Source organism: Muntiacus reevesi, chromosome 2, assembly GCF_963930625.1.
Source record: "Muntiacus reevesi chromosome 2, mMunRee1.1, whole genome shotgun sequence".
Lineage (NCBI taxonomy): Eukaryota > Metazoa > Chordata > Mammalia > Artiodactyla > Cervidae > Muntiacus > Muntiacus reevesi.
In genome coordinates this window covers 92,031,356-92,059,220 of record NC_089250.1, presented here as the reverse complement: position 1 = coordinate 92,059,220, position 27,865 = coordinate 92,031,356, and the positions used below count along the sequence as shown (strand labels likewise).

Genomic DNA, 27,865 nt, shown 5'->3' with positions numbered 1-27,865 from the left:
TGGACTGTAGCCCACCAGGTTCCTCTCTCCATTGGATTTCCCAGGCAAGATTACTGGAGTGGGTTGCTATTTCCTACTCCAGGAGAGCTTATTGACCCAGAGATCAAACCTGAGTCTCCTGCATTGGCAGGCAGATTCTTTACCACTGAGCCACCAGTGAAGCCCCGAAATCTAGTCTAATAAAGTAAAAATGAGCACAGCTGAGCTCCCATGATTATCACTAAGAATACGGTTTCCTCTTCCCTGTTATAACCAAAACAGTGGAAAATTTTTCCTCCTCCAAGGAAGATTTATAGTTCAAGCAGAGATGACTGAGGAAATGATGGGGCGGGTGGGTGTGGGGTCATTCGCTGCAGGGATGCCTGGATCCACAGCCCCCTTAATCCACTCTCCCAGGCTGCAGGCACTCTGAGCCCGGAGCGTGGCCCTGCAGTGCCACCACCAGGACACCCATGGAACTGCTCCACGCCTGTGCCCTCAGATGGTCCCAAAGCAGGGGCATTCCTGAACTTCTGGCAGAGAAAAAACAGGCGCAAATCTGTGAGGGTCTTGGAGACCAGTGACTCTCCTGTCGGGGTATCTGATCAGGAGGCTAAGCCAAAAATATGGTTTTAATTCCAGCTCTGTTTATAATCTGTGTCCTTGAAAGTTCCCCAACCGGCTCTAGCACACCATCTCCAGGTGTGAAGAGAAGTAACACCATCAACCCCTCAGAGGATGATGCAGAGAACCAGACACATGGACAGAATTCCGCCAACACAGAGCATGAAGTAAAAAATGTGAGAGCCCTGGACCCACCTCCAGTAAAGCACTACACAGGCTCAGTCACCCAACACAAGAAATACAATCAAATCTGAGGCCTGAAAATGGGGTATTTCCACTAGGCAGCCAAAAAATTCATTTTATATTGTCTGCTACAATTACAGGTGCTTGAAAAATTAGCACTAAAAAAAAAAAAGCCTTTTGCTTAGTGATGATCCTTCAAATAATTCAAGTTTATATTCTGGCTGACTAAAAAAGGGGCATCAAGAGAATTCCAACATAAATTCCACAAAGATAATGTGTAAGAAAAAAAGCAAATATCCCAATTGAGAAACAGGCTAATATTACATAAGACACATAATTGCATAATTTAATTAAGAAATAAAATGGTAGATATAAAAAATGAAAAATCTCTTAGTAATTAGAGAAATTCAAAACAAAATAACATTTCACCATCAAAGAGGCATTAAAACAAAGAAAATCAATAATAATTGAAGTTGATTCACTGGAGGGAAAATAAATTTGCACACTTTCTGGAGGGCAATTTGCCAATATTTATACAAATCCTTAAAAACCAACAAGATTTTCTGACAAAGAATACAACTTATGGGAATTTATCTTATAGAAATAATTAAAGACAGAAGTAAAGAGCTGGCTGCAAGCATCGTCTGTAAAAGAAAATTTGGAAAGAATCTGACATCTATCATGGGGGATTTATTAAATAAAACAGCTGCATCTGCTCAGCAGATTACTATGCAGCCTCTACAAAGTGTGTCTAGTATCTGTATAGTCCTTAAGATGTTACTAAAATATTACCCAGGAAAAAAAGCCAGGTAATTACAACAAAAAAAATATATTTATGATCCAGTTTAGCAACTACACATTTACTTAAACACACATCTACATATATATATATATGCATGCGTGGAAAGATGATTGTGGCTGTCTGGGCAGCTAAGACGGGATATTTCTACATTTTTTTCCTTTATTTTTATTTTCTGAGGTTGCTACAATGGAATGTATTGCTTAGGCAATATGAGAAAAACAAGAGTATTTAATATTAAATTAAAATTTAAAAAAGAAGAAAATAAAATTCCAAAATAAACTTCTGTGTGCGGAAGCAGGAAGGACATGGAACCCCAGGCCTAAAATCTTCTCACCAAGCATTCACCTGCACAGTAGGGGTCACTATCCCTGTCCAGAGCAGCCACCCGGCTGACGCCAACCACATCTCAATGCTCCAACGTGCCCAGCTCCACCCAAAGGTGCAGGAGGAAGGCACCTCCTCGAGAGGAGGGCAGTAAAGCCGTGTGTCAAGAACATGCCGCATGTTGTTTGAAGAATTGTAAAAGGCAAAGAGATTTCAATTGGGCTTCATTATATAACCATGTACTTGAAGTGAAAAAAACAAGCCCTACATAATTCCTAGGGACTTCCCAGGTAGCACAAAGGTTAAGAATCCGCCTGCCAACAAAAGAGACATAGGAGATGTGGGTTCGATCTCTGGGCTGGGAAGAACCCCTGGAGTAGGAAATGACAACCCACTTCACTACTCTTGCCTGGAAAAATCCATGGACAGAGGAGCCTGGCTGGCTACAGTCCATAGGGTTGCAAAGAGTGTGACATGACTAAGCAACTGAGTACATAGTTCCTAGCGGGAAGAGGGGACCTTAAACCGCTGGACTAACAAGAACCACATTCGGAACAGCCACAAGGGAGATCTGGCAATTTTTATTCAACTCACCAGGATCTATTTTCAGGATGCTATTGTAATGTTTACTGCGTTAAAAAAATACATTAAAAAATATTTGGTATGAAAAAATAACTGTAAAAGGCAATACATATTATACCAACCCCAAAGGATTTTGCACATGTTTCAATGCTGTGAATTCAAGCATCTGAAGCCCGACATCCTCCAGCTAGCCCAGGCCCAGGGCCATGGTGGCATGTTCTGGCACAGCTTAGACAGCATATCTTTTCTCTCCCTCGTGCTTGGCCTTGTGGTACTTCACATAGTCACTATGCAGCTCCTTGAAGACGTCTCTCACCCCCTGCTGCAGTGAGGCCCGCAGGAACTGGATGTCAGACTCAATGCACAGGTCCAAGATGAGGTAGATGCCCTCTTGCAGGAGGACTTTCACCGCCGGATACAAAGTGACCTGGGATGAGGGGATACATTTGTCTGTCAGAGTGAACAGGCAGATGCCAGGCCCTAGAATACCTGAGGAGGGAGTCCAACTTTGGCCGCCAATTTGAGAAAAGATGCTCCTTTTAAAATGTCATTTAAAAAATAAATAAATAAACAAATAAAATGTCATTTTGCACGTAACTTAATTGAATATTCATACCTTAAAAGTTTTTATTTGGAGGAAATAGAGGTCAACTCAAGCCAACAAAAACCTGGAGTAAAACATTATGAAAGCACAGAGGTAGCTTTGCTATTCAGTAAATGATGCTTCTGTGCTTACCAGGGGTGTTTAAAAACTGGAAGCTTTAGATTTAAAAATCGTATAGTAACAGTCACCTTACGGGTCACATTCTTCCATGTGGCCAGTCTCACTGGAAGCTATCCTACCTGTGGGATGAGGGCAGCAAAGTCACCACCTTCCCCAGAGCAGGGCAGGCAGGCAGCATTCTCCAAGCAGATCCCTGATAGATCTCATCACAGGGCCCAACATCAGATGTGATTTCTAATTACCATTTAAAGAATCTGGGTTAACCAAAATCTAAGCCACAGCAGGAGAAGTGGGAAGTCCAGATCTGGACTAGCAGACTAGCAGATGACCACATCTGCTACTGGCGCAAACTTTCAGATCAGAGATTCAGACTGGTATCTGGACGAAAAGGCTAAGACAGCAGGCACTGCTCACCCTGCCAGGGCCTCGCAGGCTTCATCTGGACCTGGGCTGCACAGTCTGCACACCGCAGCAGCTGCAACCAGAAGCAGCAGGACGGTTCGGGCCGACAAGCCTGGGGGGTGGCCGGTTCTTTATTAGTGTCCTGATGACCTAGCAGCTCATGCCTCTCTGCAAACATGCAGCTTCTAGAAAGGATACAGTTTATTAACTAGAAGCAGCATGAGTCACCAAGGTAACCTCTGGGAGGCGTACTCCTAAAGAGGTGATTTGTTTCTACCACTAATGATGCTATTCTTCACAGTTATGGTTATTTTCACATGATCGCTCAAAAAGCATTTGACAGATGATCACCTTAATTAAATTTTATTGTTTTATAGATGATAAGAACATTCAAGGACAGCAGGAGGAATGACTGGTCTGTGATTCCATACTAAGGTATTATGGAAGGAAAGGAAAAATGAAACAAACTAAAAACAGAAGTCCTTAGCCTCACTAGCTGGGGTGAGAACTTGCTCACTCATTCACATCACTCACTAAACAAATAATCCCCCTTCCAAAGGCAAGAAGAGGCACAGTTATTTCCCCAGGGGCAGAACAGATATCTGAACTGAGTGCTGGAGTTCAGATGTCGCAATCCTTTTACCTGGCGTCTCCTGGTGAAGGCAAAGCCCAGAGCATGGGGTGGGGTCAGGTGCAGGAACAGGAAGGCAGTAGGATCAGGACAACACAAGCATTGCACATCTTCACGTTAGACAACTTATTTAGAAAACAAGGCGGGGGAAGCCAGTTTCTACAACACTGGCCAATGAATGAAAACACTTCTAGGTAACTTTTAAAAGGACCCTAGGCCAGGTGAGTAGTGCAAACAATTTACCCAAAGCTATCAATAAAGAGGGAAAACTGTACATCTGATCTACGGGTAAAAGAGAAGATAAAAGTGACCATACTTCCCTGACACACACCCAGGGTAACACAGCGCTGCATGGAAGGAACAAGGTCTTCAGCAGCGGCTGCCTCTCCCTGGCCGAGGCTGTCTCACTGTCCTCAGCCCCAATCACTGACACACCATCACCAGCGGCACTTGCCTCCAGAACGCAAGTGGAAGGTGAGCTACCCCTGCCACCCAGCCTGTAATTAAAACAACATGCTTCCTGGTCTCAAAAGACTTATGGTTCTCTCAGTAGAAGCTGCTAATGCACATGGAATACTTTCTTCATTACCAATATTAAAAACAAATTAAAGGTAAAACGTAGACTGTCCTGCCAATGGATTCTGGGACACAACTCCCTGAGATAATTCCCAAAGCCTTTGGTCTTCAAGATTAAAAATAAAAAAATACTGATAAGCATAAATTAGACATGTATAATGAGGCTGAGATGCGAAAGACTTTTCATACAGTAAATCTCAGGATGATAATCAGTGACTTCACGCTTCAAATTACAGACTCCCCTCTTGTCCTTAGGTAAGTGATACTGTGGTGTCTCATTCTGTTCTTCAGCTCATGTTCCATCAAAAGCTCTCACATTAATGACTGCCTGGGAAATACCAAGAGTCTATAAAAATGCTAAATAATTGCAAGGAAACCAAACTCCAAGCCCACATCTCATTCAAAGGATGACTTGAAGGGGCTCTTGCGTGCAGCTCTGGCTCCCATACACCTGCCTCCCACCCACCCACCCACCCACCTGCCCACATGATGGGCATCTCTGCTGATGGAGGGAGCAGGGTCGGGGCTGTGGAAATGCCCTGAAACAGGGTCCGGACGGAAGCCAAGACCATGCCAGGCTTCTGAGGAATCCCATTCAGATGACTCTCCTTTGAGGAAACACTGACTCCTCTAATGTAACACTTTACCAGTTGCTCACCACCAGTCTCACAAGATTCACAATAGGATATTCTATGGGGAGCAAGATATCCTACACAAGTAGACAGATACACACCTGAACATACTGTACTTTAAGTCTCTGACTTTCCATTATAACAAATAAGACATAAAGTCTTATAATGAACTTAATACACAGGTCACAGGGGGTCTTGTGGAATTACAAAAATAGCACACTGACATGCCAAAGTGAGATCACTGCTGAAGAATGAATGAATTATCCAGAAGCCTAAAGTCAGACAAGCTGGGACTACAGCCTTTAATCTGACTGAACAAGTCTACCAGGATCTTCCCCAGGTCACCTATTTGAGTGAGAGCAGCTGAGTCACATGCACAATGAACCCTTGAGCCCTCTGCTGCTGAGGGACCCCAGGACCTCTTTCTGTCTCCTGCTCTAGAACTTGGGTCCCTCCTTTACTCTCCCTCATGACCCAAGAGACCAAGTAAAACAGGCCCAGGGTTTGCGCTGAAGCACAAGAGACCTAAGGATGGCTGCAGGAGCCCGAAAGCCCCACGCCGCCAGCCTCTGCGTCTGTGTGTGGCTGTCTCGGTGGCCCTGCGGGGCTGCTGTAGTCTCGGGGCAGCTGCCACCAGGGAGGACTGCCAGGAGGCCTGTGATCGTGGGCTGTGAGCAGAAGCCCTCGGGGGCAGGCGGCCCGGCCTACCTTCTGTGCCTCCACCACATACTGGGCCACCATGAAGGGGGAGAACACCCGGAACTCCTCGGCCCGCGCCGCCACGTGGCTGTACATCCGCTCCAGGAGGCGGGCACACTCCAGTACCACCAGCAGGTCCTCTGCGCTTCCTGTGGGGGCAGCGTTCCCAAGCCGATTAATTCAGAGACCGTGCATTTTAACTCTCAGTTTTACACTTTCAACATGCCCCAGTTATTCAAATCTTCTGTTTCTGTTTTGTTTGCTTTCCTAGACGCTTTAATTGGCTCAAATTGAAGACAGAATTAGGAGGAGACAATGCATCCAAATATTTATCTATATTACAAAGAGAAGAACACTTACAATACTCAAGAGTTCATGATTTTTTTTTTTAAGAGATGAACTAGAATAACCAAGATTTCAGGATGAATCTAGGATTGCTATTGTATTTAAAAAGGAGACGGATATCTAAAAGAAAAATTTAAATGGGGAAAAAAAAGAAAAACCATCTTTAAAAAAAGGCTTTTGATATCAAATGGTTCTAAAAATAAGATGGCCTAATTGTGTCTTTGCCTCGTTAAGTTTCAAAAGTTGTCTAGGATTTTTCTTTCATAGTCAGATATATATATGACTCAACTAACATTACTAGATCTACCCAGTTTCAGACTCCTAGTTCTTCCCACCTTAGAGTGCCAGGATCACCCAGGCCTTAACAAACTCCTCCTCAGAATTCTAACAGTCTGAAATGTACCACAACCCAGGGTATACATGCCCCCCCAAGTCTGTCACAGCAGGGTGGGCCGGGTACCCCAGTGCAGCAGAGCAACCTCCCTGGTTTTCCCTCAGCATAGTAATACACTGTTTTTATTAAATTCTAGAAAATGCAAACAAGCCTATAATGACAAAAAGCACATTGGTTGTTGCCAGGGGCTGGGGCTGGACCCCAAGAGGGCTCTTCTGGGGATGAAACAAATGCTGTTTTAACTGTCATGGTGCTTTCCTGCATGAATTTATCCATCAAAACTCACTGAAGTATATACTTCAAACGGATGCAGTTTCTCACACATATATTATGCAACAATGAGCTTAATTTTTGGAATGTACAATGCCTTTTTTTAGACACCAAACATACACACAGTTATCTTACACATAAGCAGTTCTTCTTGGTGAACATTACTTTATGGAAATGCATCAGCGGTTACCATCACTCCACTGAACGCGTCAATAAGTGACACACACGAGCGAGCCTCTTTAACTTCTAATCTATACCACATCTTCCCTCCTGAAACCCTGAAGATACATGTGGTTCACACAGGAATGCCTGGCACCTGTTATTTCAGTCCAAATTTAACATGTGGCCATTAAAGAGTATAACCACCCACAAAAAAAAATAACCAGCTAACAGGCTCTGCGATTAAGCCATGAACACATCAGAGAGCCCTGTCTGGCCTGACGGGAGGTGACTGGGCCACACTAACAACGACGAGGTAGAACCCAGAGCCCAAGATCAAACTTCAGGGCATGCTGATGACCACATGCTACACACATCCAATCCACCCTGACTGCCAGGCCGGGACCAGGTCTTCTGCCGCAGTGGATGGCACAGCCAGAACCAGGCTCTTGCTCATGAGTTCAGAACTAATCTCAGCAGCCTGAGCACAGAGCTGGGGTCACGCCCATGGCCAGCACAGGGGCAGGAGCCTGTTTCCAAATCCTGTTGCCAGATAGACTCAAAAAGTCACAAGAGAATGCGAAATACCTAATCGTGCTACTAGCTGACCCCAAAATTAGGCAGAATAACTTGGGAATTACAGTCAGTAATAACTTTACTTTTCTCCTTCTGCAAAAGGTAACTGGTTAAGTAGCTTAAATCTCCAAATCTAAACCCATTAACCTGATTCACAAGTGGGGATTACCACCATATACTTGGGGGATTATACATTTCTAGTCCAGAACTACTGCCTTGGGGTTTCCCCCCTGATGCCCTCCAAGCTGAGCTCTGAGGCCCTCCTTTGTAGTCCCGAGCACCCAGCACACCCACCCTTGTGCCAGGCACATCACACGGTATGTTCATGCTGCACAAATTTGAAACAGCACAGTATAGAGAGCTTCACTTTATATGCAAATTTCTAAACAATGAGAATCTCCCACAAATTAGAAGTTTAGCAAGAATCAACCAACTTCAAGGCTGGAAAACCAGCTGTACACATAATTTATGCGATTGCCACATGGCAGTTTGCTTCACTGTTAAACAAACATGACCTTGCCGAGATACAGTGGGAATGGTGAGTAGCAGAGACTTCACCCTTTTATAAGATGAGTGAAGAGCTGGCTCGGCCACTGCCTGCTCCCCTTTAATCTCCCCACTGACCTACGAGCTCCAGAAGTAATTCTTGAATCTGCACACTTTTTTTCCTCCAGAAAAGAACTATTTCAATTAGGGGATGTCAAATGCATTCACTGCTGTGGATATAGTAAAAACTGTGACAGTTTTTTTTTTAACTGTGACATTTTAAAAAACTGTTCTGAGTATTCCTTTAATGATCTGAATTTGTACCTTATTTAAACTTCACTGAGTTGTTTAAGTTGGGTGGTTTTTTACCTTTGGTAACATGTGTGGCCAAAGACACCTGCAAAATAAACACACTTGAAATTGTGCATAATACCGTTTCTCTGAATTACCTTTATCTTTCTGCCGTCCTTCATGTATAACTGAACACACCAATCTATGAAAACAGTTCAGGAAAGAAGGGATAGTTTTCAGCATTACCTGCAATAAGAGACAAAAGAATATAAAAATAGAGAGGCAACTGTTTATTTCAAGTTCTACTTTAAAGGAAGTTGTATTTATTTCCTTCTTAACTTTAATACTCAAAACAGTTGCAGCAACTCCTTCTAGCCAGGACTTTCTAGGGAAATGCTCACTCTACTTTCTTAACTGCTTTACTTCCTGTTTTCATGGTTGGAGTAGGGTTCCCACACTGCCTAACTTTAGGAATCTAATGAAGGATCCTAGTTTAGAATTTACTGAATCTGTCTTTTACTCTAAGTTGTTTCTGGTGCATTCTGGATATGGGTAGAAACAAACAACAAAAAGTACAGTAGCCAATGTATTCAAGTACAATGGCCACTAGAGAAAAAGATTACATAAAGCAAACCCATTTAAAATGAGAAACAAAATTTCTCATTTTTTAGTAATGAAAAGGTCTGACTGGGACTTTATCTTGAAAAATGATATCTAAGTTATACACAGGATTCTTTTATACTCAACCGTCCTGAGATCTCAAGATTGCCAGGAGAAATATCAATAACCCCAGATACACAGGTGACACCACCCTTATGGCAGAAAGTGAAGAAGAACTAAAGAGTGTCTTGATGAAAGTGAAAGAGGAGAGTGAAAAAGTTGACTTAAAGCTCAACATTCAGAAAATGAAGATCATGGCATTCGGTCCCATTACTTCAGGGCAAATAGATGGGGAAACAATGGGAACAGTGAGAGACTTATTTTGGGGGGCTCCCAAATCACTGCAGATGGTGACTGCAGCCATGAAATTAAAAGACACTTGCTCCATGGAAGAAAAACTATGACCAACCTAGACAGCATATTAAAAAGCAGAGACATTACTTTGCCAACAAAGGTCTGTCTAGTTAAAGTTATGGTTTTTCCAGTAGTCATGTATGAGAGTTGGATTATAAACAAAGCTGAGTGCCAAAGAACTGATGCTTTTGAACTATGGTGTTCAAGAAGACTCTTGGAGAGTCCCTTGGACTGCAACAAGATCAAACCAGTCAATCCTAAAGGAAATCAGTCCTGAATATTCATTGGAAGGACTGATCCGAAAATGAAACTCCAATTCTTTGGCCCCCTGATGCAAGGAACTGACTCATTTGAAGAGACCCTGCTGCTGGGAGGGATTGGGGGCAGGAGGAGAAGGGGACAACAGAGGATGAGATGGTTGGATGGCATCACTGACTCAATGGACAGGAGTTTGAGAAAGCTCTGGGAGTTGGTGATGGACAGGGAAGCCTGGCGTGCTGCAGTTCATGGGGTCACAAAGAATTGGACACGACTGAGCAACTGAACTGAACTGATCCTGAGATCATAATCAAAGCAAGACACTGTCAAATAAAGCAGCCACAAGCTACATGTGGCTACTGAAATTTAAATTAAGTTAAAATTCAGTTCCTAGTCATACAATTTCTAGCCCACATTTTACATGGTCAAGACCTGGCCAGCAGTTCCCGTGGGAGACGCAGGTACAAACACCCCCAGCCCAGGAGAAGTTCTATTGGGCAGCACTGCTCTAAGGCCCAGGGTGAACAAGGAGTGAATCAAAGGCGAGGACTCTTTTCTTTGGTACAGTTTATTCAAGCAAGGTCTGGAGAGCATAATATACCACTCTTTATGCGAAACCATCAACTTCAGCAACATGTTCAGAAAGAGGTCATCTTGCCAAGTCTGTCAGCGTGTCACCACGCGTACTGAGGCCCTCGTTTTATCCTGATGCCAGTGATGAGAAGCACATAGACCCAAGGTCAGACCACCTGAGCTCACACCTGGCTGAACATGCAGTCCTGGACAGAGCACTGAGTCTTCCTGTGCCTATTTCCTCACTTGCAAACTGAGGATAGTAACAGCTTGTCATGAGGGTCAAGTAAGGTAAAAGATACCAAAAGCTCAAGAGTGGCACCAGCTGCTGTACTGCCGGGTACCCTGGCTGGGCTCACTTGTGCTGTTCCCTTCAGATTCACCCGACCAGATTCCAGCCGGGGGTTTGGATCAACCCTTCTGTATCACCTACTACACACATGACCCAACGCACGGGCCCTGCTCCCCGAAATGTGCCCCGCAGGCTGTCACAGGTCACATCCTTCTTTACTGCAATACCATGTTGTTATCCTCATCACTTCTCTCCTATTATTAAATGGTCTAATTCTGCTCAATGGTTACTCATCATTGGTTTTGCAGGAGATGCACACAGCTTTCCAATGTTACTTTCAAAACCTGCATGAAATCCCACAGCTTCTGCAAGATCTGCAGTTCCAGTTTATAATTGATTGGTATTGACCTCTTCCCTGTGGCTCAGACAGTAAAGCGTCTGCCTACAATTCGGGAGACCTGGGTTCAATCCCCGGGTTGGGAAGATCTCCTGGAGAAGAAAATGGCAATCCACTCCAGTATTCTTGCCTGGAAAATCCCATGGACGGAGGAATCTGGTAGGCTACAGTCCGTGGGGTCGCAAAGAGTCAGACACGACTGAGCAACTTCACTTCCACTTTATTGCATGTATACTCTACGGTCACACAGTAATCTAAGAATCAGCAGGGATCTAACAAACAAAGATGCTGACAAGATGGGCAGGGCCAACGGTGATTGTTAAGTGGGGAGGACATTGGATGGAGTGCTTAGTTTACCAGAAAATAAATTTTTCAAAAACTACACTATTGGCAGGTCTCCAAACTTAGAGCATTAAAACATTTAAAAAAAACACTTGAACATGCCTATGTGTATGTGTATCTGTCCTATTTAGAAGTTCCCATGTATCACGTAGAGCAGTGGCACAGCAAAACAAACACTGGTCAAGGAAATCCAGTCTTCTAGCTAAAATTCAGACTCAGCGGGGTGACACTGATCAAATCATTCAGGAGCTCTGAGCATCAGTGTCTCTACCAATGAAATGGGATCATCACTGACTACAGAGTTGCTGCAGGGGTGAAACGAGTCACACAGCACATGTTCAGTAAATGTCAGCTGAACTGAAGTCTCGTCTATGAAGCATTTGTTCCTAGTCTCATTTTATTTAAAAAGCGGCATACTACAAAACCAGAACTCAGGATGCCTCACTCGCTGTATCCAACTGAATTATAAACCTGAGATGAGATCTAAGCCAGTGAGTGACATTTAAATATATGATCCCCATGTCTCAACAGTAAAGAATCTGCCTGCAATGCAGGAGATGCAGGTTCAATCCCTGGGTTGAGAAGATCCCCTGGAGAAGAAAATGGCAATCTACTCCAGTATTCTTGTCTGGGAAATCCCATGGACAGAGAAGCCTGGTGGGCCACAGTCCAAGGGATCACAAAGAGTCAGACACATCTTAGGGACTAAACAACAACTGCAAAAACAGAATAATTTCTAATGGGCTTCCAGAAACACCTACTACACAGATATGTTTGAAGTGTCAGATTCAACACAGCCTGATGTGAAGGTCAAACACTCCTGTGCGTTAGAAACCGCCTGGGCCCTGGAAACCACTGGAAGCAAAAATTGCAATGATTGCAAACCATTACGCTCCTCCTGCTGCTGCTCTTCTGAAGGGTGCATTTCCCTGCCCACATGCACCCTGCCCTCCTCACCTTTGGGTGACACTGCAGGATTGAAAAGAGCACATTGTGTGCCCTCGAGAAGACACGCCCATACTCAACGGGCTTCAGGTGGTCCAAGGGCACGGTCAGCAGGACGCTGAAGGCCAGGCTGACGTGGTGCGGGTTGCTGATGGTCCCTTCCCCCTGCCGCAGCAGCGCAGCCAGGACTTCCAAGACAGGCCCCACCAGAGCCAGGGCTGAGGGCTGCTCCTGACAAGCCTCTCGGGTCTGCAGCTACAGGGCAAGGAACAAGGGACAGAAAATGAAGGCAAATCTCCAGGGAAATAGCCCCAAAGCCGAAGTGACAGAGGTAAGAAATCCCAAACTCCAGCACTGACCAGGTCCCACCCTGACCCCCGTTCACACTCCCACCCTCTTACTCCTGATGCTCCCCCTACCCACACCTAAGTACAAAGGGGCTTTGCCCACTAATGCAGATTCCCAGGGAAACAACAAAGCAACAAAACAGAAGGTCAGAGAGAAGGCTTAGACCCTACGCCCTGAGAATGTGCTAATCCAGGGCAATGCTCATGTAGCACAAGTTAGACTCAGAGCTGATGATGACATAAGCACAAGCTGTAAGCACAGTGCTTACAGCTGACTTCAGGACGCAGCCCCAGAAACACGCTCTGCATAATAAAACCAGCACGTGACAGAAAACCAGCGTGTGACAGAAGCAGAGGCGACTGAAAGGCAGGGACAGGGGTATGCACAGCCCAGAGGTACTCACCGTCAGAGCCGTGACCATCTGCGGGCACGCGTGCCAGAATAAACGGGCCTTCTCGTCACTGCATGGACAGGTCAGGAGTAACTTAACCAATGTCGCAGCCGACAATACAGCCTAGGGGACAAGTGAAAACACTATCAGTGGAAGGAGCTGGTTCTGGAAGGAGGTCCATCTCGGGAAGCAGACAAGTCACGGTGCTGTGACAGAGCAGAGCCCGTCGGAGCCCCATGCTGGGGTGGGAATGAGACTCAGCTCAGGTCAAGTCCTGAGGGTGCCATCATTTACACCTCCTGAGGGAATACATGAACCGCGTGGGCAGAATGGTGGCAGAGGAAGAGCCTTCTCTGCAGCGCCTCACTGAGCCAAACACATAAACATGCCAGGACAGAGAGACACAAGAGTCTGCAGAGACCTGAATCGAAGCCCCCGTTCATCACGGCGCTGTCACCAGGAGGCCACCACACCTTACCCACGAGACCCATCTGTGCTGAGGGACAAAAAGCAGGGCCAGTGGGAGACGCGGGCAGAGTATGACAAGCAGACCAGGTGCCGTGATGACCGGTGGTTCTAAACCATGAGAAGGAAGAAAGTGACTGTGACCCATGTGGGCGTCTCACCCCGTGAACTCGGGCCTCATGGGGGCCCCTCCTCCTCTCCTAATGTTGCAGCCTCCCCCAGCACGAAATCCTCACCCTTGTGCTTTGCCCTTGCTCCCTCTGACCAGACACCCCCACTCTCTCTGCTGAGATCACTCCCTCCTCCACCTCCCTGCAGGCTGTGTCTCCCCATCAAGGGTCTGCTTACTGCCCACCCCTGCCACCCATCTCCCCACTCACTCACCCATTCTACCTCCCTTGTCTCCACAGCAACACCCCAGTTCCATCCAAATCCTCTTTATCTCTGAGCACAGCTCAGCCTCACCTCCTCCATGGCGTTCCTCTGACTAGCTGATGGGTATCTTTCTTCTTTTTAATAAATAAATACTGCATGCAAGATCTGTTTCGTGCCCAGGGATCAAACCCGAGCTCCCCATAGTGGAAGCCCGGGGTCTTAACCACTGAATGCCAGGGCAGTCCCTGCCAGGTCTAAACTGAAGTTCCTGGGTTGTATCCACTGGCTGACTGAAGGGAAGCCCAGAGGCTTCTCCAAGCTAGGCCTTCAGTGCCACAGACACACAGTGCAAACTCCCAGAGAGGCAAGCACGTGCTGTGGGGGGGCTCACATGGAGGAGAGGCCAGCTCCCCGTCGCCCCCAATCTGCCTCCCACCAGCTCTCCTCCCACTCACATCAAAACCCAGCTCTGGGTGCCAATTCTAACCAGGACTCAAGAAAGCCCTCATGAAGCAGAGAGAGCCTGGGACCCAGTGAGCCCCCAGCTCTGCCCTCCTGTGCAAGTGACAGCCTCCAGCCGGCCTGCTGCTCAGGGGGTTAGGGGCCAAACCCGAGCACTTTGGCTCTGCAGATGCTCCCGGGACACACTGACCTAGTGTGAAGGCAGGGCTTCGTTAGCAACGACCGAAGAAGCTGGGGCAGGGGGCCCAAGGGCAGCTCACTACCCTGAGAGTCTCAAGTGGGAGCCAGGTTTGGTATGCAACCAAACCAAGTAACATTTTCACAAGTACGAGGTGAGTGATCTCAAGCAATGGAGAGTAGGACTTAACTTTTTGTGTGTCAATATTATGAGTGTGTGCGTGCTATGCATGCTAAGTCTCTTCAGTCATATCTGACTCTATGCGACCCTATGAATTGTAGCCTGCCAGGCTCCTCTGTCCATGCGATTCTCCAGGCAACAACACTGGAGTGGGTTGCCATCTCCTTCTCCAGGGGATTTTCCCGACCCAGGGATCGAACCCACATCTCTTCCATTGTCTCCTGCACTGGCAAGCAGGTTCTTTACCACTAGCACTACCTGGGAAGCCCAACGGTATTCCATATGATAACACACTTGTAATTTGAAAGAGCTTCCCTTTGGAAAATACAGCCTCTGTGCATTGAGGACCTGGGCTCCCCTGAGTCCACAGCTCCATCCCAAACTCCTCGGGGCCTACAGTCTCTGTCAGATTGATATTGCACATTTATATCATTCAGCACTGACACAGGCATTCCTAACTTTCCCCACTGAAGCCAAAGGAGCAACCCACCTGCAGATCTGCTCTCCACAGGTTACTGACGTCCAGTCCCTGGAGGACACACTGCAGCCACATGCGGAAGTCCTCTGTAGTTCCAGCCTCTAACATTTGGGTGAGCAAGGCTCCCAGGTGAGGCTCAATCTCCTCAACTACCTGAGCCGGAATTGCAGGATCTGTGAGGGAAACAGAACTGCTGAGATATGGCAGATAGGGCAGGTTAAGTAAACCATTTCAGTACGATGAAGTGGTGTGCAGTCAGTAAGGGCCAGCACCTCGGGGACATGGAGAGTCATGGTGCAAGTGAGAAAGCAGGGCACGCTCACAGCCTGACACTGCCCTCTCCCACCGGCCCCTGCGCCCTGCCCACAGCTCCTGTGCACCCAGTGCAGGGAGTCCAGGACGATGATGATGGCGATGTTTAGCAGGGCTTATCTCTGGTCCGTGGGAAGCAGGTGACTGACAATTGCTTCATACTCTTCTCTACTTTTCTTGTGTTCTTTTATGAAATCAGTAGGGGCTCAGGGGTGGGATGGTACTTTTACATAGATGGGGATATTGAAGGGATGGAAAGAAGCCCAGGTTCATGGCGCCTGCCTGCTGCAGTCACCTCGGTACCCCTACTTAATGCAGAACTGTCTTATGAAGTATACCCAGGGTCCACAGGTTCATCAGAGAGCTCACAGTTAGCGGGCCCAAGGCCCTTTACGATCTGAGCCCAGCATAACTGTTCCAGCCAGCAGATGAGCCCACCCTAAGCAAGCTCCTTCTGTGCCCCAGTCTTTGTTTACTACACGCAGCACTGGGGGCCGGTGGACAGGCCCAAGGCTCTGAGAGAGAACATCCAGGTCCAAGTGTCCCACAGCCGCAGGATCCTGGAGGTGTGACCTCCCTGAGCCTCAACTCTCCCATCTGTGAAATGGGTGGGACAGCACCAACTCCTATAGCTGGTCAGACACTGGATGGCTGAACGTCAGCACCGTGACCTCACTGCCCCCGCCTCACCCATCTCCCCTGGGAGGCCTTGCCTGCCAGAGTCCACCGTGCTGGTCACTTCAAAGCCTTTCTTCACCCTGTGACTCAGGTAATTTGTGTGAACGTCTGTTTACTAAATTAGGTCAAAACCAACAACTCATTCATTTCCGCCCATCTGTGCGGAGGACACAGTTCCACACATATAGGAAGCATTTTTAAAAGTGATGGTTTTTTATAACTGAATCGAGGTAGTCAACTCTCCTGTCAGCCAGCATTTCTTACAAATGCTCATTTTTCTGAGCTGAGACCTACTTGACTCACCCCCAAGGACCAAGGTAGTCACCTTAACCCTCCCTCTCCCAGCCCAAATCCCCACGCCACCCTCCTAGGCCTTTCCTCCAGACCTCTAACCACCCTGGTCCCTTCTAGAGGCGAGTCTAGGTGCATGAGGCCTGCCCCCATGGCAACCCTGGCAATACTCAGGCCTGTGATCTGGGGGTGCAGTGGGGTATGAGGTCTCACCCCCTGACCCAGATCTGTCTCTGGAGTAAAAGGTACCACAAGTCCAGGGACACATAATTAGGACTCAGAGGCCGCCTCCAATCACAGGGGTCTCAGGGATAAAGAAGGACACTCCATTCTATCTAACAAAGGGGAAGGGGGCCAGAGCTTTAGACCACCAGCGGCCATTTCTCAGGACACTGGTTTTAAATGCTCTAACAGAAGTGTTAAATGAGTTAACAGAAGACTGGATTTTACCCATTAAGAAGATGACACCATTCCCTGAGAGAGTCGCTGACAGAGTGAAACAGAACACAGAACACGTGACCAAGGCGCATCAGTCAGTCCGCACCCAGAGCAGACCACAAAGAGAGGCAGCAGCCCTCTGCCCTAGTCGTGGCCCAGGAGGCCTCTCTTCCTGCAGAGCCCAAGAACATCTGTGTGTGTGAGCAGACCATAGCCCCAGCTCACCACCACAGCCTCCCCACCAGGAAATAGAGAGGTCAGTATGCACTGCGAGGGCTGGGCTAGGCTGGCAGGCCCCCCGCCCCAGCTCAGAGGATCCTAACAAGCCTCCACCTCAATAACAAGCAACTAAGAAGAAAACAGGCCCACAGCAACTGGGGACAGAGCTACCTTGAGGAGATCAAGTTAGGGAGGGACTCTGGTCTGCTGACCTCTGACCTGGGGGCAGCAGGGAGTGGATTCTGCATGAGGACACTGGCTGGGTTTTTGGTCCTGATTAGCTGGCCTGCAAGGGTGACATCCAGCTAAAACACTGCAATGACAATGGGCCAAGCCGCTGTAATCAGGACCCATGGCCCCACAATGGCCAGTGCCACTGAGGCCTGGGGGATGACATCCACCCTCGAGGAATTTCATGAGGTTCCCTATAAATTAAGTCACCTGCAACTTTAAAAAGCTGGCAGGTGAATCTTTCTGAGGTCCACTGGCGGTGCTGAAGATCTGACCCTGGAGGGCCTACAAACAGGGATGAAGCCATCTACGCTGGCTTCTGGGGCCAGGAGAGAGAGACTCCATCAGAGAAGAGTGACTCCAGACTGCAGACTAGAACAACCTCCAAAGTAAGTGAGGAACTAAAGTGCGAAACACTGTATCTAGAAGGCTGCTACTTGTGTAAAAGTGGGGAAACAATTGCGGGTAACGCTCACATGCATGAAGAAGGGAGACGCTGGAGACAAATGCCAGGGATGGCATCTACCAGCTCCCGGCGCAGTACCCTCTGAAACACACACCTGTTTCAAAAAGGCGGTGCGCAGAAACTCACCTGGCTGCCACTCAGGGACCTTTCACCAAAAGCTCTGCAATACGCAAGGAGCTCAAGAGAAAACATCTCACCTGCAAGGACTTTTCTCACAGAATGAAACACGGAGGTACACACAGAATCCTTCTGAGGGTGTAGTTCTGGGACCAAAATGAACAGAGTTAAAAACTGCACAGCTGCCTGGAAAGATGGGGGATCTCCCACCAGAGCTGGCAACTCCAACAGGACCTGAGCATAGATGGTCTGGTAGAGGGCAGTGTAAGTGGACAGCGCTTTGTCTGTCTCTTTGGAAACATCTGTCCGACTGTGCCTGGAGCGCAGGGCCACATGGGCTTCCAAGAGCGAGCCCACGGACGAGATGACAGCGGGCGGGAGGCGGCCCGGAGCCCCAGGGGCCACGCAGTGCTGGAGCAGGACCCCCGCCTGCAGCACCGCCTCCTCCAACAGCTTGGGCAGCACTTCCGGGGCCTCGTCCTGCTGCTTCTGCTCCTTGACTAAAGGCCCCAGCATTTGGCACACCTTGGTTAAGGACACCAGCACGAGCTGCTGGCCCAGAGGAGTCTGATTTCCTGACCGTTTGCCTGAAGTCACTTCACTGTGCAGTTGGTGCCCTGAGAGGAATGCAAGGATTTTCCCAAAATTGAGCCCCAGGCTGAGCTTTCTCTGGATGAGCATCTGCAGGAGCTGTTCTAAGAATGTTCCCACCACCTGGAGGAATTCCAGCCAAGAGGGGTCATCCACACTCACAAAAAACCTCTTACTGGCTCTGAACAAGGAGGTCAGTGTGATCTCAAAGATATCGCTAACATACATGACCCTGAGCACTGCCTGGGCACTCTTGCCTCTCTGCAGGCAACCGAGAAGCTGGTAGCACGTCCTCAGAAACCTGAGGGTCAGGGAGGAGGAGCAAGAGCTGCCCGGCGAGGAGACGGCCACAGACAGTAACAGAAGGAAGCAGCGCACGTGGCAGGGTGCCAGGAGGCTGTCCAGCTGTAGAGCAGAAAGAACCCCCAAAAGATGCAGGGTGCTCTCCAACTGCTCCCCCTCCAGCTGAATGGGGGAGTCACCCCTGACCAACGAGAGTATGTTCTGGGCAATTTCTCCTCTTGGCTCTACACCTTCAGATCCAACTTTGGCGAATCTGCTTTCCCAGTGAGCCATGACCATGTAATCCTCTTCCAAGAGCCAGGGCAGCTGTTGGCGGTGAAGAGCCGGCTCCCTCTGGGCAGCGGCACACAAGATGCTGCCGCAGCGCGCGGTCAAGCCCAGGAAGAACGCAGAGTGGAGGGACTGCATCTCGGGGAAGAGAGGGCTGTGGAGGACGGCCTGGGAGATCTTTCCGAGTGTGATATCTGGTTCCTCCTCCGCTGAGCCTTCCTGGGCTTTGCTCACTGGCAAAGTTCTCAGCAGGATGCTGGCCAGGTACTGTAGGTCATCTGGACCAAGATATGATGTTAAAATCATGAGATTGGACATGACCAAGTGCCAGTGGGCGATGGGGTAGGTGAGCGCACTCACTGTCCCGACCTGGCCGTCCCAGGAAGCTGATGTCCCCCGGATCATACTTGCTCTCCCAGAGCCCAGGATGTAGGCAGCATCACGCCTCAGAGCACAGAGGGCTTCTTCAGACTGGAAACTGGCTTGCAGTAAGATGTTCTTCATTCTCTGCAGGTGGAGCTGCTCCAAGCAGTACCGACCGAGGGAGTTGGACTGAACCGTGAACTCCTCTATCTCCTCCCAATGCTTGGCCTCCACGCCCGGGAGCAGCGGAAAGGGGCCCGAGGGCTCTGGGGTGGTGCCCGTCAGGGCCCCGGGCTCAGAGCGGTACAGGCTGCAGCTCAAGCGCAGCACAGTGTCCACCTGAGCCCAGGTGTGGGCAAGCAGAAGGGCAGAGTCGCCAACCTTCTGCTGCCAGAACTCAGGCGCTGAGGGCCAGGGCTTGCGGAGGAGGTCCAGCAGGGGCTTCACAAGGCCCTGCAGCAACCCGTCCATGGCCTGCTGCGTGCGCCTGACCAGGGGCAGGGGTGAGCCAGCATCCAGGCTCCGCGCGTGGACCATGACACAGTACAGCAGCGAGCTCAGCGACAAGGACTTCAGGGCCATGTCCTCGTCACCCCGCAAGCCAGGCAAGACCAGAGACTGGAACCGCTCCTGCATGCAGGCCCACGTGTCCAGGACCTGGCTCATGGGCAGCTCCGGGAGGCACTCTTGGAGCACCATGGCAGGGCCGGCAGACAGCACCGGTAGCCTCAGCGCCTCGGCCGCGGGGCGACAGAGCACCCCCAGCACCTCCTCAAACAGCCGGGGCACCTGCCGGAGCTTGGCATATGTCTGGAAGAGCATATGGATCAGTGCCTCCTGGGCTTTCTGGGTCCGCAACTCTGTGACTTCTGCATCGATCCATGCTGAAGCCAACAGGTCATCCAGGTCTGGCTCCAGGATCATATGATTCAGGGAGAGCAAAACCTTGAGGCAGCGGAACCAGGCCGGCACGAGGGCCTGTGGGTGGTTTAGCAGCAGCTCAGCCAGACGACGGTAGAAGTGGAACTGAGCCTCACCATGCCGGATTCGGTCAGCAGCGATGTTGTAGATAGTGTTACTGGCCACTAAGTTTAGAAGCTGTTCCACAACCAGGAGCTCTGTGGTCCAGTCGGACACGGACAGGGCTTGCTTCTGCTCCTCCAGGTGGGAAATTCTTAAGCAGCCAAAAAGTCGAGGCAGCACTTTGAAGCAAAGCAGCTGGCTCCCCTCCTTGAGGTAAGACTCTACAAAGAGTCTGTACAGCAAGGCCACGGAGTTGGCCACCACTAAAGCCTGAAGGGACGGGTCACAGGAGCCGGCATCCACCAGCCTGGCAATCATGGTGCCCAGGGGAGCTAGCAGATTCTTCATGGCCCCCACCTTTGAGTCGCCTTGCTGCTGGTCCAAGAGCTCCTCTTTGTACGAAGGGAGCAGCTCGGGCTGAAAAGCTCCACCGCGAAGCACGGCCTCAATCTGATTCCTAATGTCCCGGCCAAGCACTGGCCGCAGCTGGCCTTGGCCAGCATGAGTCCATGTGCCCCCCGAGAGAAAGTGTCTCAAGACCAGGCAGGGCTGGAGCAGGTGCCCAGTCAACTCCCCAAAGGCGCGCCTCGGGTTGACCTGCTGCTGCTGAAGTGAGAGGTAGTGGCCGAGGCTCAGGTGAATGACTTCAAACAACTGGGGTGTTACGGCTCCTGGCTGCCAACAGGCCGACCAGCAGAGCTGGCTCAGCAGCTCAACTATCAGCTCCTGCCTGGCCGTGTAGATGACAGCAAGGGCAGGTGTCGAGAGGATACCCTGGCAGCAGCTCAGCACAGCACAGATGTTCCTCTGGGATCCCGAAAGAGAGAACTCGGCTACTCTTTCGTTGATGATCTGAGTATTAAGAAAGAAAGGAAACTCGTCATTGACCCTAAGCCCGCAGACACTCAAAAGACACAACACAATGAGGAAATTCATTCCCTACCCTGATCTTAATGAGAAAGAAATGCCCAGATTAGCACATCTAAATGAACTTGGCTTTTCCTTATTAGCACATCAAAGGAAGGCAGAGGACCCGTCTTAATTCCTACACACGTCCATCTCCTACCAAAATAAATCAAGAAAAGGGCTCCATACCTTTATATATCTTCTGTCCCTTTCTAAATAGCAGAGTTCTATAAGGCCTAAAGTCCAAAGACTTCATCATGTTTTCTTAGAACCTAAACCTATAAGTCAACTTAGATGCTACTGGTAGATGGGGCAGTGGCCTTTGGTTATGATTCTGTGGTCCAAAACACATTTTTATAATCAGTAATACTATTTGTATCTAAAAAAGCCAAAGCAAAAGGCACTCTTAAAAGAAGAAAGCAAATGTTGCCAGTTACTACTTATGATAATAGCAAACCCAGTCTACAGCTTTCAAAATTCTGAAATTCACAAAAACCAGAAAACATGAGGGCCAGGCAGATTCCAAAATTCACTTATGGGCTATGCGACTTGCTTCCAGCCTCACAGCATCTGAGAATCAAATTTATCCCAGGTGCTAAGTTATGAGGAGCCCAATGACACAGACGTGTTTATCTCCATCCATGTAACTGTTGGCTCTGGAAAAGCTGAACCAAAAATACTTTGTACTTAAATGCCAGCACTCTACTATGGTAATCGCCAAATATTTCTGATTATACAACTTTTTCCACTTTTATGCCTGATAAGGTTATAAATTACAAACATGCACCATAGTATGAGTATTTTATACAATTATAAAGCATACATAAAAATTAAGGTGACCTTTTAAAGATCATATAAAGATGTGAGATTTTCTTCTCACATCCCCAAAGGACCACTCAAAATAATCCAGTTTGGTGACCCCTGACCTATTATTTTAAAAAGTGATGCAATTCAGGACATAATTTCAAGAACCACTAAAGCCTGTGGACCATCAGGCATCAACCATATTTAATTCCTCTGTTCCCAGCCTCTGCTGCTTTTCTCCTGCCCACTGAGTCAGAAACCTTTGAGGAAATTCTCATTTAGATTTTGACCTTTGATCTCCCCCTACTCCAACAAAAAGGTGGGGGGATAAACGTATATAGTAGCATCATTTGCTGGATACCTTCTCTAATTAAAAAGGCAATTAAAAATAAACAAACAAATAAATAATTTTTTTAAAAGGTAATTAACCAGCTTATGAAAAAGTTCTCATCTTTTATTCAATATTAAATAATATAAAGTGCTTAGTTCAGTCAGTAGTGAGAGCCATGACAGATGAGGCCTGCCCACTGCTCACCTCCTGCTGCACAGCCTAGTCCCTAACTCCCAGGGCTTAGGGACACCTGGTGTAGAGAACTTGATAAGCATTCAATAAATATCAATCATTATTATAACTCTAAATGTACTACTTTTTCTTCTCCCCTGCTGTTGTGCTGTGTGTGTGCTCAGTCGTGTCCGACTCTTTGCCACCCCATAGACTGTGCCACACCAGGCTCCTCCATCCATGAAAGTTTCCAGCAAGAATACTGGAGTGTGCTGCCATTTCCTTCTCCAGGAGATCTTCGAGACACAAAGATCGAACCTACGTCTCATGCATCTCCTGCACTGGCAGGTGGATTCTTTACTACTAGCACCACCTGGGAAGCCATCTCCCCTCCTACCTTGATATTTTCTGCATCTTGATATAATTAACCATAAGACAATTAAGCCTCAGGCATTAACAGGAAATCAACAGAGATACATGTAACACATACACGATAAGACAGCAAACTGTTAAATTACCTTGATGAGGGAAATCTGAAGGTTAACTGTCTTTCCATTCTTGAGGAGGTTCTGCAGTTTTCTGCTATGTAGAATGTTATCTACATAGAGCCAAAGCCTTTCAACAATGTCTTCCTTCAGTTCAAGTTTTTTCTTATAAAATGCAACCAGCGACTGCCTTGCCCAATCAAGCAATACCTGAATTTGGAAAAAAATATACTTAAAAATAAATGAATTTCTTTATCAAGAAAAACACTGGGCATTTATAGGGACATTCCATGAATAACCAAATACAACTGCCAGGGGGAAGAACTTTCTTTAAAACTTAACTTTGGTAATATTTTGTTTTGGTACCTTAAAATATGTTTACTAAACAATCAATTAAAAAAAAAACAGCTAACTTTGGGGACTTCCCTGGTGGTCCAGTGGCTAAGACTCCATGCTCCCAATGCAGGGGGCCTGGGTTCCATCCCTGGTCAGGGAACAGTATCCCACATGCCACAACTAAAAGATCTTGAATACCGCAACAAAGATACTGTGTGCCCCAAATAAGACCCAGCACAGCCAAATAAATAAATAAAAGAAAAAAGAAAAAAACTAATTTTGCCTTCACCTGGGGCCAATAAAAAGGTTCAAGTGAAACAGTTTCTTCTAACTAATCACTTCTAAATTTTAAAAGTTAAAAGCACAACAATTGCTCAGGATGGCCACAAAAAGAATGACACACAAAAGCAAAGACGCAGAGTCAGAAGACCAGAGTTTGTGTCCTGGCTTCCTGAGTTACCTGCAGCTTCATCTCTAAACCTACTTCCTGCATTCAGAAGACAGCATCTTCCATGAATGATTCACAAATGCTGTATTAGAAGGAGGGCTGAACATAAGATAGTTTTCATTATTGTGACATGATTCCTTACTCACAAACACAAGGAAAGGTGGTGAGGCCTCAGCTCAAGACACCAGAACTGTCAATAACAGCATGAATAGTGCAAATGCTAAGAGGAAAACACTCTCCCGAGAAGGAGAGTGGAAACCGTGACCAAATTGCCTGCCACAGCTGTCAGGGGACACTTAGGCAGCAACAGCCAGATTTAGAAACTACTAGTTCTGCTGGTGCTGTACAGAGTAGATCTCATCATTCCAACAGCTGAAATCCATCTTTCACACATTTTGAACTACTTTATTGTTGTTGTTTAGCACTAAGTTGTGTCTGATGTCTTTGGCAACCCCACGTACTTTAGCCCACCAGGCTCCTCTGTCCATGGGATTTCCCAGGCAAGAATACTGGAGTGGGTTGCCATTTCCTTCTCCAGGGGATCTTCCCGACCCAAGCATCGAAACTGTGTCTCCTGTGTGATATAAGGTGAACTTATATCACCTGCACTGGCAGGTGAATTCTTTACTGCTGAGGCACCAATTTAATCCAATTTAATGAGTTCATCATCCTGATGTCTCCATTATATTAACAGTTTTTCTTAGTCAGATAAGTTTGAGAAATGTTAACCAAGAACCATGTCTTTCTTGGTTCCTAATTTGTTTCTAATCTATCGGTTTATAATCTATTTTCCCTTGGGTTATTACAAATGCTAAAGCTTCTCTACTTCCCAACCTTTGATTCATCAAGTTCCAAACATGTTTAAAAAGCACCAATAAGAATTGTTTATGGAACATCACTTAGGATTTACAAATAAATGAAACTGCCAACAGACTCAGAACCTAATTCCTGTAACCCAAGTCCAAATTTGTTCACTGATGCACATACTTGGGGCTTCCCAAGTGGCACCAGTGGTAAAGAACCTGCCTGCCAATGCAGGTGATATAAGAGACGCAGGTTAAATCCCTGGGTCGGGAAGATCCCCTGGAGAAGGGCATGGCAACCCACTCCAGTATTCTTGCCTGGAGAATCCCATGGACAGAGGAGCCTGGCAGGCTACGGTCCATAGGGTCACAAAGAGTTGAACATGGCTGAAGTAACTTAGCACACACCCACCTAATTTGAAATATAAGAGATATTTCCAAACATAAAAGAAATGCTGAGGTTTTGTAACAGAAAAAGTTTGTTAGCGAAGTATCTATTAACTTCTTCTCACTGAAACTACTTTTAACTTTCTAACTATGCTTCCTTCTCCAACCTTTTCTCTAATCTTTTAAAATTTTAACTAAACATCAATATGCAATTTAATAAGTGATCACTAGTTTAGGTTGGAAAAATGTAACTTTCGCATTAAACTTACTTGTTCTTTATTTGGAAGATGACACTGGTGAGAAATCCAAGCAAAGTGAGCTAGTTTTAGTTTATCTTCCCAGGACGTTCCCTTGCTTTTAAGTTTCACAGAAATGCCAGAATAAACAGCTGCCATTTTGGCACTTTACCTACAATTTAAAGCAACGGAAAAAAAACATTATATAAAGGTCAAAGTTAATAGGCACCAAAAATGAATATTATGTACCTTATTGTCTACATAACTTATACTCCATTTAAAAAAATTATTCAATGAATTAAAACACTGTTGGACAGAAGTCAATATATAAGATGCTTGAGTCCACGAGTTTTCTAGAAGAAATTCACATGAGAGCAGACAGAAGATGGATTACACACATGTGTACAAGTATTCCTGCTGTGAGCAAACATCACATCCTCAGAGATCAGTGTGCAGGAATTCACTAAAATAAAACCCAAAGTGTTCAAATTACTTGTGAAGACTCAAATTACTTTATTTTCACACATGGCTTTAGATTGAAAAGGCTGTTACTGCAAAAATGTTCTAATACATACATACTGTACAGTATGTATTAGGATGCACTCCATTAAACAGTTTAAAAAGATAAGCAGTATTTGGAAATGGTAATATTTCTCCAAGTTCAAAAGAAATGAAGTATAAACCCAGTCCCAATAGAAAGACTTATTTCAGCTGCAACAGTAACTTCATTAATTTACCAAAATACACTGCTTCTAAAGACTCTACAGAATACAGTTATACAATTAATGCTGGAAAAATACAATATAAAACAAATGATGACTAAAAAAAATTTTTTTTAATAAAATTAAAAAAAAAGATGACTAAAGCAGCAATACAAACATACCAACCACTTATAATCCTGTAAGACTGAGGTAACTGTAGCTTTGAGTTTCCTAAAAGTCACAGTAAAAATGGAAAACATATCAGGTTAAATCATTTTCATTATATAAAAGTAAACAAGTCAGTACCTCAAAGGAGAAAGTTTTTCATGATACTTAACATTGAAATAAAGAGATCCCAGGTGGCTCAGTGGGTAAAGAATATGCCTGCAATGTAGGAGACATAGAGATGCAAGTCCATCCCCGGGTCCAGAAGATCCCTTGGAGAAGGGCATAGCAACACAATTCAGGATTCTTGCCTGGAGAACCCCGTGGACAGAGGAACCTGGTGGGCTACGGTCCACAGGGTCGCAAAGAGTCGGACACGACTGAAGCAACTGACCACAGCACTACAAATAGCAACAAAAAAATCGTAGCCTCACGATTCTAATTTAAATACTCTCAAACGAAAAGAATTTGCTCTCCTGAGAGCTGGATCACTGGATTTTTTAAATCTAAGGGGTCCAAAATTCTACAGACCTACCTTCAGAACTAATTCTCAATAGGCATCTTTACAAGGGAATAAGGAATGAAAGTACCCTTCCTCTGCTACAGAGACCAGAACAGTCAAAAGATGTCAGTCTGCCCGTGTGTCAAAACATCCAATATACATCCAAAGGTTACTAACTTAACTGTTAAATTCAGTGTTAGACAGCCATCACGACCATCACGACAGCTACAAAGTATTTAAAAGGAGTCTGAAGAACTAGCTACAAAGACGCCCCAGACAACTCTCCTAGACCTGCCAACCTTGGGCTCCCGGTGACCGCAACGATCTCTGCGAACGGGCGTGGAAAGCCGGGGTGAGGACCACAAACCCGCGAGGACCGCAAAGCCGCGTCCGTCCTTGCGCGTTCACACGCCGGAACCCTGAGGAACTCAAGAAAGCTAACAGCCAGGAGCCAGACGAGAGGCCGCCGAAGGAGCGACCCAGCGGGGAGGGCCGTGCCTCGGTGGGGAGCCCACCTGAAGGGACGTGGTCACCTGGTAGGAGCCGCGATTCGGGCGGAAGGCCGACCGGGAGGTGACTCACCTGCAGGCCACCCCAGGTGAGGAACTCACACAGGCCCCGCCGTGAGGGGCAGCGGACTGGTCGGAGGGCAGTCCCCGAGTCGGGAGCTCTCCCGGCGGTCAGTCCCGGACGGGGACCTCGCGGGGACTGACAGCGACAGCGGGAGCGACGCCGGGACCGACTCCGGAGCTACCACGTGAGGGCCTGGCTTCTTCCGCCCAAAGCCCTCCGCGCAGGGCTGGGCTGGGCGGTGCTGGGCGGGGAGGAAGGAGCGCGGGGGCGGGGCGGCGCGCGCGCCAGGCATCGCCAGCCGAGCGCCGAGGCGCCGCGCCCATTGGCGGAGACAGTTG

At 47.3% G+C, this 27,865-nt stretch overlaps 1 protein-coding gene across 2 annotated transcripts; it reads right to left on the bottom strand.

The window, feature by feature from the left end:
• Positions 1–1,111: 1,111 nt before the first annotated feature.
• URB2 (URB2 ribosome biogenesis homolog) lies at positions 1,112–27,747 on the bottom strand. 2 transcript variants are annotated; one of them, XM_065922340.1, is made up of 11 exons: positions 27,537–27,747; positions 26,470–26,518; positions 25,620–25,758; positions 23,410–23,586; positions 18,210–21,531; positions 15,390–15,550; positions 13,252–13,362; positions 12,513–12,755; positions 8,838–8,925; positions 6,168–6,307; positions 1,112–2,921 (listed from the first exon to the last, which is right to left on the bottom strand). In XM_065922340.1, exons 3-11 carry the CDS (start codon positions 25,743–25,745, stop codon positions 2,724–2,726), a joined length of 4,566 nt encoding a protein of 1,521 aa, XP_065778412.1. In that variant the 5' UTR covers positions 25,746–25,758; positions 26,470–26,518; positions 27,537–27,747; the 3' UTR covers positions 1,112–2,723. The 2 variants fall into 2 exon arrangements, with proteins under 2 accessions (XP_065778412.1, XP_065778411.1); XM_065922339.1 differs by lacking the exon at positions 26,470–26,518.
• Between the last annotated feature and the right edge of the window lie 118 nt (positions 27,748–27,865).